The 12,785-nt window shown below is 35.7% G+C and overlaps 1 protein-coding gene across 8 annotated transcripts in view; it reads left to right on the top strand.

Moving 5' to 3' along the window:
* The window catches only part of SESTD1 (SEC14 and spectrin domain containing 1), a 148,899-nt gene extending 136,854 nt beyond the window's left edge, over window positions 1-12,045 (top strand). For all 8 annotated transcript variants that reach the window (XM_072612519.1, XM_072612524.1, XM_072612518.1 and 5 more), the window contains 2 exons: window positions 2,621-2,742; window positions 10,760-12,045. In XM_072612519.1, coding sequence (XP_072468620.1) covers window positions 2,621-2,742; window positions 10,760-10,889 — 252 coding nt within the window. In that variant the 3' untranslated portion in view covers window positions 10,890-12,045. The remainder of the gene's footprint in view (window positions 1-2,620; window positions 2,743-10,759) is intronic.
* The last annotated feature ends 740 nt before the right edge of the window (window positions 12,046-12,785 follow it).

Here is a 12,785-nt window from a genome sequence, read left to right as displayed (position 1 = left end):
CTGTAATCTCTCTCATATCCATCCCTTCCTTTCTGTCTCCATTGCCATCACTCAAACGTAGGTTTGCTTGGTTTCTAATCTGCTAACAAGGGTACCTGTTTCAAGGAATGAATGAAAAATGGCTTCCATTGACTTTCTGAACCATCCTTCACACTATTGCCAGATTAGTCTCCCTCAAATACAGATTTAAATGCCACCGTGTTTGAGAAGCCTTCCTAGTCAGTAATGCTGTTTTCCCCAGATCTCATAGAAAAACTGTTTCTCCTTTTCTTAAACACTTACTGCATAAGTCCTACAGGTGGCAAGTAACAGACCTGGGTTTCTAACCTCTGCCCTGTTTCACTATACCATACTGTGTAAATCTGTAAGGTCCTACAATGTAATGTGGTGGGAGGGCTTTTTTGGTAGAATAGTATGAGAAATTAATATATCTATTTTCCTGTTTTGTTCATGCTTTACTTATTCCAATGTTAAACTTATGTTAACATGGGAACTGATGAAGTAACTGAGAAGTCAGAGAAGAGATAGCAGCTCTCTTGAGTCAAACATGTCTCTTGGCAACTAACACAGGCATTTATTAAGCTTCTCTCTGTGCCCTTTTGGATCGGAGCTCCCACACTCTTGTCTTACCTCTCTTTTCCTTTCCTTACTCATTTGTTTTCTATTCACTTTTTCCAATGTCCCATAATAAAATCTCCATCCATATGAGCATTCTCAAGCTACAAGACAACTCTCAATCACTCAGCACAAATACTAGCTTTCCATCTTTGACCCTTTATTACAACCACTCTAATTGCAAACCTTTCTATAATCAGCACCAGCCATCAAGTTGCTTCCTGGCATCTTATGCAAGCTGGGGCAGTCTGTGCCAACTGCAGACATATAATGAATAGCTACTCTGGCATCTTCATTATGTGACAGATTTACATTGACTAGCCTTAGCTTATCTCCTTGTGCTTACTCACATAAGATCTTTACTCCAGCTAGATTCCTCTTCTTCATGAATCTATTCCTGCCTTTGTGTCTTCACTAATTTTAAGAGCCTACAGTGTGCAAGAAACTTTGCTGGGTACTGTGGATACAAAGATTAAAAAATAATAATCCCCATCCTCATGTGCTTTGCTCTCCCAATATGAATTTCCCCATTTTCCCTATTAGTTTTAATCCTAGAATCCTTCAGTGACCAGTTTAAGATTAATTTTCACCATGAAGCCTCCCCTAATTAAATCTACTTCACTGTGACTTTTACCTCTGATTTTCCTTAGGAATTAGGAATGTAGAGTATTTATAATATCATACACTTGCTTATTCATTGACTCTATTTTATGTAAATGTCTCAGATTGTAAGCATTATAAAGCATGATTTTTTCTTTGTATCCTATAATATGTGAAAAGTGCTATGCACATAGTATGTAAAAAATCAAATGCTTATTGAATATAGACCATCTGTCATAAATAACTAGACTTTAATAATGTTTTTCTTAAAAATTACTTTGAATATGGATGAAAGCTTCATTGCTTAAAAATTTTGCTAATCTGTTATTCATATCAACTATTATATATCAGTTCCTAAATTTAGCTGCAACTGTACGTTTGACTGTCAAGTAATGTCAGAATAAATAGCAAAAAGTAATGAAAAAGAACACAGTGAAAAATACATGGGACTGAAAAGTGAAAGCATTGTTTCTCTGCAGAGCTATGGTTTTTGTTTTCGCTATAAGAAGCTGCACTGCTCATGCCATCACAGTTTTTGTTTAGTCATTTTTTTCCAGTAATGTTCAGTTCTTTGTGACCCCCCTCCCCCTTTTTCCTGGCAAAGATACTGGAATAGTTTGCCATTTCCTTCTCCAGCTCATTATACTGATGAAGAAACTGAGGCAAATAGGGTTAAGTGACTTGCCCAGGGTCACACAGCTCATAAGTGTCTGAAGTTGAATCTGAATCCAAGTCTTTCTGGCTCTAGGCCTGGCACTCTCTGTGCAGTACACCACCTGGCTGCCTTTTATGATCACACTAGTTATTAATTTATGTTACTAATATACTTTGGTATTTAATAACATGTGCAAACTTCCCCCCACCCACACACATACGTTTTTTTTTCTTCTTTTTGCCATAGTCTGTAATTTTGTTGTTGGTGGGCCTCTCTCAGTTTGTAAACTGTCTACCTAGTCAGGTCAAAAACTCATCTATAATTTCCAGTCTTGGAGATACACTGAGATGTTAAGTAACTAACCCATGGCCATGTAGCTGTTATGTATCCAAGGTGGCAGCTGATCCAGGATCTTCTTGATACCAAAGCTAACTTCTGATCCCAGAGGGTCATGCTGCCTCCCACATTGGCTCATTATGAATTGACTTATTATAATGTCATTTAACTTCCCACAGTTGTCCAGTTTTAAGTATGCCTGAAAAAAAATAACTGGTCTTCTTTTCTCATTTCATAACTGAGAGCTAAGCATTTAATTTTTTTGTTTGGATTGTGTAAGTCACCTTTGCTTATAGTAGATTGATCTTGCACAAATATGTTTGAAAATACACAAAAAAGGAAAGGTATTCAATCTGCTAGAATTGCATAAGATTGGTTCCCTTTTTATTCATGTTATCTTTCTGTTTATTACAGATTTTGCAAGAATGTCCAGAAGAGCCTGAAGCTATTAATGATGAGGAGCAGTTTGATGAAATTGAAGCCGTTGGAAAATCACTTTTGGATAGATTAACTGTGCCTGTTGTTTATCCTGATGGGTATGTCGCACATCCTAAAAAATTTGTGTTATTTTTGTTAAGTCTTGTCGTCTAATCATCAAAGGAGAAAAATATACTGTTTAAACAAGCCATGTAAATTAGCTTTGGAACTTAGGTTTGATTCCTAGAAGTGATTCCAGAACTAAATGGAATCTTTCTTTGACCAAATAAAAAGAGAGAAACCTAAGATTAATAATAGCAACATGTTCAGAAAAGATGCCTGCTTCCATTAAATGAAGAGTCTTTTGATGATCATTAAAATTACAACGGGTAGGTGTCCCTGTTCAGTTTAGAAAGAAATAAAAAGAATTTAGACATTCCTTATAATTATAAATTAAAGTAAATTTTATCTCGTTTGATTAAACCAAAAAGTAAAATGACACTTCCCTTTCTTGCTTCTCTATGAATAAAAGTAAACTGTACCTTTGCTTTTTTATTGCTTTAAAAGATTTTATTCCCTCTTTAAAATGCTTAGTATAAGCTTTATTTAAATCTACACATGAAAACAGTTCCATTTATGGTAAATGTTTCTGACCCATATTGTTAGTGTGTGTACAACAACTAACTAGAAAATACAGGGGTCTGAATATAAGAGCTGACAGAGATGTTAGAGGTGATCTGGCCCAACCTTCTTATTCTGATATGAAGAAACTGAGACCCAGGGAGGGAGAGTGATTTGCCCAAGACCATGCCTGTATGACAAGCAATGAAGCTAGGATCTGAAACTCCAAATCCAGTGTTTACTACACTATATCTTTAAATATCATTTTTTACATTTCACTTTTGTATGCAGTTCTTTGATAGTGATATGTTGTCCCTGTGGACGTTCACCACACCTCACTTTTAATTTCTTGGACACTGTGAAATAGTTCATGGTGCTTAGCTATATAGCATGACTATAAGGTGGGTGTTAAGAAGATGAATTTGTTTCAAGAAAAATCTTGGAGTTATGAAAAGCATTTCATAGTTTTCCAAATGCAGTTCATCCCACTTTCCTCTTATTCATTTCAAGGCCTGGTTCACTGTCTATACTCAGCTTTTATATTAAGATTTACATACTAATGGATCTGCCAAATGTGCTGTACTTCCAACTTCATATCATAGTCTGGATAATAGATATTCTTGATCCTCTTGGCTTTTCTGTTGTATTTAGGCCGTACATTGTTGAGTGATTTTGAAGCTAAAATAAAATGACATATATAAACTACTTTGTACTATATAAATGTTGTCAGTAATAGTAGTTGTTATATTCAGTGAACACATAAGTAATCATAACTGATGATAGAAAGGTAATATAATTTTGGGAAACCAATTTAACATTTGAGTCCCTTGGGGTCTCAATTTATTTGCACTGAGGTTAAACAAGTATGCAGACAAAAGAAATTTCATCTTTAACTTAGAGTATCACAAAGCTTCTGACAAAATTCCATACTTTTTAAAAAATCACCATAGTGTTGAAAATCATATTTTTTCATGCATAAGCCTAAATGTACACACATATACTCACATACAAATAGTAGGGATACTCAGGTTCTCTGTTCTTTAAATCCCCAGTGGTTAGTGATAAAACATAATATTTTTATGTAAGTGTAAAAGGAGTTTAATCTCTAAATTTGCAAGTGACACTAAGTTCTTCCAAGGAATAGTGAAATGCCAAAGGATTAGACTACAGGAAAATCTTTTAAGGCTATGTGAGAGAAGTGTCAGATAAATTTCTATGTGATCACATTTAAACTAACATAATTAAAGAAAAAAATTTCAAATCATACTTAACTCCAATTCATCAGTACTCTAAAATCACAATACAATAGAAAAGGTGCTGGATGTGGAGTCAGGGGACATCTCTCTTGGCCTCAATTTTCTCATTGGTAAAACAAGGCCATTGGATTAGCTGGCCTTTAAGGCCACTTACAGCTCTAAATTTATAATCTTATGAAAGGTCCAAAAATCCCTAACTGTTATGATCCAAAAAGGTCCACAAAATGCTCATCGTTATCAGAGAGAGTTGGTAGTGTTTCCCTCCAGTAGCATTATGCTGTCCTTGCACAAAACACATTTCCACAGTACCAGTAAATTCTGTGTTCATTTTTGGTCCTTACTCCTAAACAAAAATAAAAGAGAAGAGCAATTCCCAAATTATTATGAAGGTTTGAGAGTTCTAACCCAGGCCCACTTACCTGACAATCGTTTCTCTTTAAGTGTACAGACTGTTATCTAAGTCTGTGTACAATCGCCAAGACTGTCTATCGCATGGACCTTTAATCAGTTAGTATTTATAAAGTTCCTACAATATAGCTAGAATTGTTCTAGGTACTAGGGATGAAAATACAGGGATTGAAACAATTCCTGCCCTCAAGGAGCTCATATTCTAATAGAGGAGACAGCAAGAATATGGATGTTTACAAAATAAAGGAGCTTGAGGAATGGTTAGACTGGTCTGACAACTAGGAGGAAGTAATGTCATGGAAGTTCAAAAAGGAAAATATCCAGGAGGGAGAGGGTGATTGACAGTGTCAGATAGTTCCAGAAGAGTGAGGACTTAAAAAACAAACCAAGAGATTTAACATGTCATTGAGAATGTGAGGGAGTATTACTTTAACGTATGAAGCAGCAAGCTTGAAAAGACTTACATGAACTAAAGCAAAATCAAGCAAGCAGAGCAAAGGAAATAATAGACACCAGAGGTTCTTGCTCTTTTTTGTGACACAGACCCCATTGTCAGTCTAGTAAAGACCCCTTCTCAGAAGAATGTTTTTAAATGAATAAAATAAGATTCTTGGATTACAAAGGAAACCAATTATATTGAAATAAAATTATAAAAAAAAATATTTTTTAAAAAAGATCCTGGACCCCAAATTAAAAACCTCTGGTGCACACAATGAATATAAGAATGTAAATGGATTTACAACATGACTGTTATGGATATGTTTTGCATAACCACACATGTATAACCCATATTGAATGGGGAGTGGAGAGCTGGGGGAAGGGAGTAGAAAGGGAGGAAGGGAGAGAATTTGTAACTCAAGAGTTTTAAAAATGAATGTTAAAAATTGTTTTTACATATAACTGGGAAAAAAATAAAATCCTAAAAGGAAAAAAAAAAGAATGTAAATGGAAACAACCACCATGACAAAACAATCAAAACAATGTTGTAAAATTATAAAGAAAAATTTGGTCCCAAAGAAAAGATATAAGGACACCTCCCAGATTTCCAAGAGTTGAGGAATAACCAAGAGGAATACAAGTAGGCGAAACAAGCAGATAGATCTCAGTCAGTTTGGCTGAGAAAGAGAGGAGAGATGTTGAGCTTGCCTTTAAAGGGACCGTAGGATCTACCAAAGGTTTGAGTGATATTTGGAAATATTTCAAGGAACAATAGATAGGTATAGGCCGAAGATTAGAGGGTGGGGGGAAAGTGAAAGGGATGGTGTCATTGACCAGGGCATAAAATGAGTATATGGGCTGAAGTTAAGGGATTTTCATATGAAAAAAAGGGGAAAAGAAGAGGCTCACATCAATTAGCCTCAGTCTTCTCAGTAAGGTAAGAGTTGAGATTCTTATTTTGTAGAAAGGGAAGAGGATAAGGTATGGGATGGAACACTTAAGAAGTTAAGGTTTGTGAAAAGACCTTTTGGGGGAGTGAGATAAGAAATCAATCAAGAATAAAAGAATTGCCTTGATAAAGTGAGGGCCCTGTTGAAGTTGGATAACGTGAAATAATAATGTGCCCAAACAGCATAGTTTATGACTTCTTCTAGTTCCATTTTGTACATGAGTGTGAGCAATCCAGACCTGAGGTTTGGCAAAAGATGGGCAGGAGTAAGACAAAGGAACAAGGGATTCCAGAGTAGAAGATGGTATAGTGTGGAACCTAGCATCAAGAATGGAAAGAGATAAAGTAGTGGAAAGGATAATGACCTGAGGAAATGCTGAGGAATGAAAGAATTGGAGGTTTTGATGAGGGTGAAGACCTTTTGGGAGACACGTTGAGGAGAAATGAAACAATAATAGGTTATTGTCAGAGAGGGGTTTTAACTAGGGAAGTGGATACTTGTGGATAATGGTGAGATCCAATGTGTAGACAGTCAGATGACTGTTTGAAATGGCAGCTCTGTCGCTTAGCATTCAGAGAGCACAGCTCTGATGGGCAGGACATGTTGTTCAAATGCCAAATGAATGTTTGCCTAAAAGACTATTTTACAGAGAACTTACACAAGGCAAGCACTCACATGGAGGTCAGGAGAAGTGATACAAGGACACTCTCAAAGTCTCTCTGAAGAATTTTGGAATTGATTGTGAAACATGGCACATACTGGCATAGCACCGCCCTGCATGGCATGCCTACATTCAGGAAGGCACTGTTCTCTGTGAGCAAAGCAGAATTGTAGTAACTCAAAAGAAAAATGAGATGTGCAGTTTTAGAGACATCACCACTCCAAATGTTCATATGGACTTTTGTGCTTGACTTTTGGTAGAGCCTTCCAAGCTCATATTGGTTTGATTAGTGACAATTGGAAATACTGTACCTTGACCCTGATATAGTGGGGTAATTTTGGTCCTCATCGAGAATAAAGGACAACAACCAATCAACATGTATGACCTTGAGCTATTCCCTTCACCTGTGGACTACTGCCTCTTCATCTGTAAAAAGAAGGGATTAGACTTGTGTTGTCAGCTCTACTTGTATCCTTTGTTTCTAGATTCAGGAGTAAGTGTAATACAAGGTAATTTGTGGACAGAGAAGCACTGATTGGGGGTAGAATAGATAATAGTCATGAAGAAAGGAAGGGATTTTAAAAAAAGATTTTATATAGAGCTTCAAGTCAAAGAATTTTACATATACTATCTTATTTGATCCTCACAACAGTCTTGTTAGGTAGGTGCTATTGTCCTTATTTTATAGATGAGTGAACTGAGATTTAATGTGTTCAAGTTGCTTGTCCAGGCTCATGCAAGTTTGAACACAGGTCGTCCTGCCTCTAGAACCAGCATTATATAACCTGTGTTGTTTAGCCGCCCCAAAGGCAGCACTCCTGAGGCAGAGATGAGTTGGAAGTGTAACCCAAATATGAGGAATGACTTCTATGAAAATAGCAAAGCAAAAGATTAAGTGTCCAGTTTGAGGAATATCTAGTAATCTGGTTTGGCAGAGCATCTTGACAAATTCCAGCTTTTCCAGGAGTTCTCCTGTATTAGACCATGAAGTCATTGTTAGAAATATTTCTTTTTCATATGTTTGAAAACAATAGCTAAATGCCCTACTAAGCAGAGGTTTACAGGTGGGCTGGTCTTCAGTGTTTATTAATGTCTTGTGTTGTTTTTTTTTAACACTTTAGTCATTTCCCAGTAGCATCTACTCTAGAAACCTCTCTTGTTACAGTGAAAAATAGCTAAGCAAATACAGCCAGCATAGAGACAACATCTGTGTGACTACAATAACAGGGAAAAGCTTTTAGTTTGTTTGTAAAGATTGGCTCTTACTCAGAGTCCTGCTGTGCTGCCTCGTCAGGATGTGAAGGTGACCTTGGATTCCCAGAGGTTGTGCCAGTCAATCACAAGCTCTGGCTAGTGCTCTTAGGTAGGAGAAGCTTGGAGAGTATAGTTGTGGCAGCAGACTGAGTCTGCTTTCCAAGAACTTCCCTTAAATACCCAGAAGCTCATCACCAGAAGCCTGGCCACTTGGACATCAGTTCTTTGGCCTGATCTGAAACAAGTCTTTGAATCTCCTCGGACTTCAGTTTCTTCATCTGTAAAAGGAGAATTTGAAATGGCTTCTCAGGTCTCTTGCTGTTCTATGAACTCTATAAGACTCTCCACATTTAGTCAGCATATTCTTTTGCACTTGTTGACTTCATTGCAAAGGTAGAAATGGGTAAGTATGGTGAGAGTAATAGATTGAAAAGCATGGATCAGGAAATGAGAGAGATTAGGGACTTAAAGACTACACAGGAAGGCTCATGTTATGAATATTTTTTTCCAGAAAAGAATGGGTAAACATTGGACAAAGGAGTGAATGAACACAGGAATGAATGATGCACTGTGCTAAGCTCTGGGGATATAAATATAAACAAACAAGACTATCCCTGAGAGTTTTTACATTTGAATAGGGAAAGACAACATATATAAAACTGAAGGAGGAGATCACTGAGAAGTGGCCTGGTCACCTGATTATAGACTCATCTATCACAACCCCAGATCCCAGGAGAAGCAATATGAATGAGGTCTAGAGTAAGGAGGAAGACCAGAGTGCAGGCAGCATAGATATAGAAGACTACCTTGAATCTGTTGTTTGTATTCAATCAGACCATCAACTTGTCAAGAACAAAGAACAAAATTAGTAAAAGACTATAAATAAATGATTGGAAGAAGATGCAGCATGTGATGCAAATAACTCAACCCGGAATTATTTAAGCAAGTAATTAATATGCAAAATAAGTAGTTTACTGTAGACATGACAGTGATATATAGCAGTTTAACCATTGTTAGTTGCCATAAGTAGATGAAAAGAGTGTGAAAAGTAAATTAACCTACTAATACTTGCTTGCCCAGTAGAGAGATATGGAGGCCAAAGGCAAGAGCTGTTTAGAATATAATCTTGTTTGGGAAACCTTACAAAGACAGAAAATGGGTGATTATGGTGTCAACTCATAAGACAGAAAAAGCATCTGGAGGATAAAAACCAATTTAAAGAAAGCTTGGCAAGAGTTCCAGTTAGCAAATTCATCAAGATTTAAGGATGACAATGGAGGGAGACCAACAAAGGAAAAATGGAAAATACCTGCAAAGAGTATTATAATAAACTTTTAGCCATCAAGTACAATAAAAAATCCACCATACTTGGACTCCAACATCATGCTGTGTAATTGTCCCTCCCCATTCCAGAAAGCCATTCCTTATAACAAAGAACTTAAAAACAAACTAAGGCCCTCTCTTACTCTTAGATGTAGCATACTACTTCTCGCTACTTAAGTGGTAAATGAGAACATTCCTACTGGCATTTTCCTCACAAATAATAATAACTATAATAAGACTCTTACCGACCCCTCCGACATTATGAACCAATATTTTATTCTGTTTTGAATTTGTATTATGAAATTGTCTCCTGTCCTTAATAACAAATTCCCTAAAGGTATTTTAAAAAGAAAACCTTAAATTGCTACATTTATTTATCAATTTCAGAATATCTTTGTGCTCCAAAATCCACATATTCACATGTGTATGTATTTCATAGTTCCATAGTACTCTGTCCATTTGTGAAATTCTCTATGAATGTTTTTTTATAGTGATAAAGATAATAAGATGTCCGAACTAGGAGAAACCTTTGAAGTCATTTTATCTAACCCCCTCATTTTATATGTGAGGGAACCGAAGTATTAAGGTAAAGTTACCTGCCCAAGGTTAACCAGTGAGATAGAAGCAAACCTGAAACTTTAGAAAACTCACCTCCTTGTGCAATATTTTTTCCATCCTGCCATATCTAATTGAAAAGGTTTAACAGTTTTTATTGGATCAGTTCATTGGACGGGAAAGATTGAATAGGCTCTCAGAAAGACAGTATATTTCCATATGAGGCAAATTTGAATTCATTTTCCTGTGTCCCAGGCAGAATCCTAATAGTGAATGAATGAACAGTTAAATCATTTATTAAATACTTACTATTTGCAAAGCAGTGTGCTAAAGATGGAGGATACAGTTAGAAGAACAACTCTATCCCTATTCTCAAGGAGCCTGCCTCCATTTATTAGGGAAGAGGTGTACTTGTTTGTTAGGATATGTAGATATGTTGTTTGCATTTAAACCAAAAGAAAATGGTATTTGAGTGCACCTTTAAGACCCGCAGGTAAGAACTAGCCTGTTTTTAGGTAGCAGTCCTACTTCAAACGTAGAATGTCCCCATTGTTTTCTAGTAGATTTTGTTTGTTTACTGTACTGTCACATATATAAATGTTTTTGTGGTTAAGTATAACTACTTATTAATCCAAGTTAAATTGTTTGAATATGTTGTTTTGTTTTATAGAACAGAACAGTATTTTGGAAGTCCAAGTGACATGGCTTCTACAGCAGAACATGTCAGAGAAAGGATGAAACTTGTTAATCTGAAAAGACAGCAGCTGAGACACCCAGAAGCTACGATCACAGAAAGCTAATAGATATCAGCTGATAACAAGACTTCAGTTTTGTAACCCGGCATGTTGTCTGCATACTTCGACATTTGACACAATTCAGTAAATGCATTTCACAGCCAAGATAAGCTTCATTTTCCCCAGTAGACGTTGCTGTCTACCTGTTAACACTCTACATCTGCCAAGACATAATTGTTTAACATGCTATGAAACCATAGACTCCCAAATACCTTTTGAGAAGGAACTATAAATATTGCACTGAAAACTTGCTCTAAAGCTTTATCCGACCTGTCAGTTGCTGAAGGAGCAGCTGATGTAAGCTTTGAATGGTGCTAATAAAAGTTCCACATGAAAAATAGTTGCTCTCTTTCCCCAGGTGATGTAGTAAATTTAGACTGTAGGTAAATGGTTATTTGTAGACAGTGGTGTCCTCATAATTTCACTTTATAATTCTTCAAAATTGATTATTTTTATTGTGCCAATCAATATACAGCCAACCTATAAGATCTTTGATATATCAGTCATTAAGAAGACATTTTTCCTATTTGTATTGATGATGTATTAAAAGCTGTTTGTGCTTAATAAAAGGCATCTTTTAAAAATCTTATTTAATTTGGTTGCTATATTCTATTTCCAAATGTGAGTGCCTTACTTGAAGGGGCATTCTTAAAACTGATAGACTTTTTTGATTTAACCTGTTTATAGTGTTGTTATTTGCATGTATTTTAGCCAAGAAAAACGTATATGTAAGCATGTACATAATAAAGAAGCATGTTTTATGATGAAAATAATTGTGAAGAACAAGCCTTCAATTTTACATCTTTAAGAAATTGTTATGAATGGAATACTCATAATTTTATTATAAAGTGTCATTTGTCTCCTTTCAAATAGATAGTTCCCAATGTTTTTATTATTTTCTTTTTCCAAATTAAAAAAAAATCCAAATAATTGACTCTTATTTGCTCCTCTTGAAAATATGTACTCTTAAAAAAAAAAGGATTACTTCAGTAGAGCACATGTCAATATTTATCCTTTACTTACATTGCAATTGCTAATAAATTGTGATTTCTCATAATAACTGAGGCAGGACAATTTCTTAAAATAGTCTAGTAATCAAAACATTCTTTTCATACCTCCTTACTGTAAAATTTATTTTCCAATAAAGTTTATAATAATGATATTAGTGCTTTTAAGGTCATATTTAATTCTAAGTGGAACAAGATTGTGTGATTTAATTTTTGGTTAATTTGTAACTGACAATTAAAAATAAACTGGAACAAGTGTAAATTTGAAATTCAACCAGGATACAGGTTCATTTAAATGAGAAATATAAATCAGATTCTTTTAACCAGTTTCCATTTAATTCAAGAAGCATTTATTAAGCACTGAGTTGTACTTTATATAATAGCCATATAAAGGGAAAAGTGAAATAGTTTCTGACCTCCAGGAGCTTATATCCTATCAAGACTGTGTGGCATGCACAAATAACTCTAGAAATATGAATGTGTGAGTAGGTAGGATTTCAATTTGGGGGTGGATTAACAAGAATTTCTTCCTGTATACCTTCAATCAAAACAATGTGATTGAAAGTGTTGTGTGTGTGTGTGTGTGTGTGTGTGTGTGTGTGTGTGTGTGTGTGTGTGTGTGTGTGTGTATGGAGAGAGAGAGAGAAAGTATGGGGCATGTAATGATGTTGGAAAGCAGTGTATTTTGGTAGAATGTAGGAAGGAGTTAAGGCGAGTTAAGACTAGAAAGATAGGGTGATGTCATATTAAGGGCTTTGGCAAAACAAAGAGATTTAATTTTGCCTTGTAGAGGGGCCATTGAAGAGAGCCTGTTTCAGGCAATAGGGATCACACCTTATATTTTTAGAGGGTCTTATGCTTTGCATAGAGTGTCAGGCTTTGGTCTTTACAATCT

The sequence above is a fragment of the Notamacropus eugenii genome, chromosome 5, assembly GCF_028372415.1.
Source record: "Notamacropus eugenii isolate mMacEug1 chromosome 5, mMacEug1.pri_v2, whole genome shotgun sequence".
NCBI lineage: Eukaryota > Metazoa > Chordata > Mammalia > Diprotodontia > Macropodidae > Notamacropus > Notamacropus eugenii.
This window is presented reverse-complemented; position numbering and strand designations above follow the sequence as displayed.